This window comes from Plasmodium cynomolgi (assembly GCF_000321355.1).
Source record: "Plasmodium cynomolgi strain B DNA, scaffold: 0215, whole genome shotgun sequence".
NCBI lineage: Eukaryota > Apicomplexa > Aconoidasida > Haemosporida > Plasmodiidae > Plasmodium > Plasmodium cynomolgi.
Genome location: NW_004192790.1, coordinates 1 through 2307, shown reverse-complemented (window position 1 = coordinate 2307; position 2307 = coordinate 1). Strand labels below are relative to the sequence as shown.

The following is a 2307-nucleotide window of genomic DNA, read 5'->3' as shown; positions in this document are numbered from 1 at the left end:
TATGGTATAATTGTTAAGTATATTTTTTGCCCATGACATACGCTTTCTCCGCTGCGCGCAACTGCTAACGAGGGGAAAATAGCCTTTTCAGCAAATTGTGCCTTCGTAACGAAAAAAAAAACCTCCACAGTGCATACATATTATTTCATATGTACATAATGCCAGCTGAAAGGTGATGCTGATTTGCTCCATGCAACAACATCACATCATACTCCACTGAAGAGAAACGAAAACTCGACTCGCCAGAAAGATAATAGCGCAGATAAAAAAAGATGGAGAAGAATATTCTACGTAACTCGACACGCCCGTACATATATCCATATATATACTTATATTTTAGAGCGCACATGATCCTCTCACTAGATATATGAAAAATGCCCTGAAAAAAAGGGACCCACCTCATTATTTTTTTTTTTTTCAAACCATTGCATATATTACACATGCACATACAAAATTGGAATCATTATTTTTTTTAAAAACAAATGAATTTTTTTTAATCATATGATAATAAATGCATATGAATATTTAAAAACAGTTTATCATAGGTCTCTGCTATTTATTTATTACATTCTGACAAGATTATAAAAAAAATTGATCAATTATCCTAAGCAAAAGTGCAACATACTGATCGATAAAACAAACCCGAACATAACACACTAAACATAAACCTGAATCGTAAACCAAAGCAAGAATATAAACCTAAAGCCAAAAGCCTGAACCTAAACACTCAACACAAAAGACTATAAACTATACCAAAAACATAAACCCTAAAAATCCAAAAATCCAAAAAACTAAACCCTAAAGTCTAAACTCTGAAACGTAAACCCTAAAACCTTAACACTAAAACTAAAATCATTACCCCAAAATAAAAAATGAACTTAAAATTTGTACCCTAACCCCTGAAAACCTAAACCTAATACTTGAAACCATTGAAACCTAAACCCTAAACATAAGAATTCACGGAAATTTCATTTTAAATAAAATTACTCGAACATGGATTCAATAGAATTACCATCAGAAAATTTCTATGATAAATTGAAATTTTCTAATGGAGGATTAGATAAATATATTGAAGAATGTAAATCACAGAATACTCCACACAATACAGATTCAACAATTATGAATATATGTGGAAAGCTTGTAAAATATCTAAAATCTAATTATGCAGAAGAAAATATAGGTAAATTGAAGGATCATCATTGTAACCTTTTGAGCCTTTGGATATATGAACAGTTGGATAAAAAATTTAATGTTGATCATGGAAAAATTATTCAAATTTATACTGAATTTCAGTTAATATTAAGCGATATTCTTACAGGTCACAATAAAAATGAAGTCCATAATTGCCTGCGTAGTTTAAGTGTATTTCCTCCACATAAATTCTGGAAATATCGTAAGGATCTGTATGATTATTGTGTCGATTATGATACAATTATTCAATTAGCTAGATCTGGTAATTTAGAATGCAAGAAATATGAAAAACACATCCAAGAAAAATTTAGACTGTATAAAGAATTTGAGAGATTATACATTAATGCATATAATATTCGGAATGTTTTCTATGAAAAATGTAATGGTTACGACACGATAAAAGCGATACCTGAATTAAAATGTGAACAAGAAATTTTAGCACAAGAAAAGTCAAAAGAATATTTAGCTGATCCTGGTTTATTAGATATTACAGACTTTTCTGATAAAAACTCTAATTCTACAAAAATTCTTGACAATGTGCTCCTGGGAGTAGTTACAACTTCCATGATATCTGGCTTATTATATAAAGTAAATAAAATTTTAATAAAAACATACCAACTGTATAAACTTTTTAATAATTTATTTGCTATACGCATCAATATAAATAAATATATTATATACTTTTCATGTTATTCTTTTATTTACAAGTTTACACCCTTAGGAAGTCGGTTACGCAACGTGTTGGGATGGAATAAATATACGTTAAGTAACCCAAATGAAGGAGAAAACATATTATTCGCTAAAACACATGAATCATTTAATCCGCATAACGTGGAAAGAGAAAAATACATAGGATATCATCCTTCGTAATTTTTTCTTTTAAATGAAAATATCTTATAATGTCAAATGAAATATGATGATGAGCAAAATTAAGCAGAGTTCTATGTATAAACAAACAATTATGCTGGCATATAAAGAAATAATAAAGGAAAACATATGTTAATACATATTAACGATGATACTACAGAAAAAATTATATAAAATGTATTGATAAAATACATACACAAAATATATTTATAATTTAATAACATAAGAAGAATGATATTAATATAACAT

General features: G+C 28.3%; 1 protein-coding gene across 1 annotated transcript; it reads left to right on the top strand.

Moving 5' to 3' along the window:
• Window positions 1-993: 993 nt before the first annotated feature.
• PCYB_003040 (hypothetical protein) lies at window positions 994-2061 on the top strand (the record flags this gene model as incomplete). The annotated part of the gene is made up of 1 exon (XM_004227725.1): window positions 994-2061. One exon carries the CDS (start codon window positions 994-996, stop codon window positions 2059-2061), a length of 1068 nt encoding a protein of 355 aa, XP_004227773.1.
• Window positions 2062-2307: the final 246 nt, after the last annotated feature.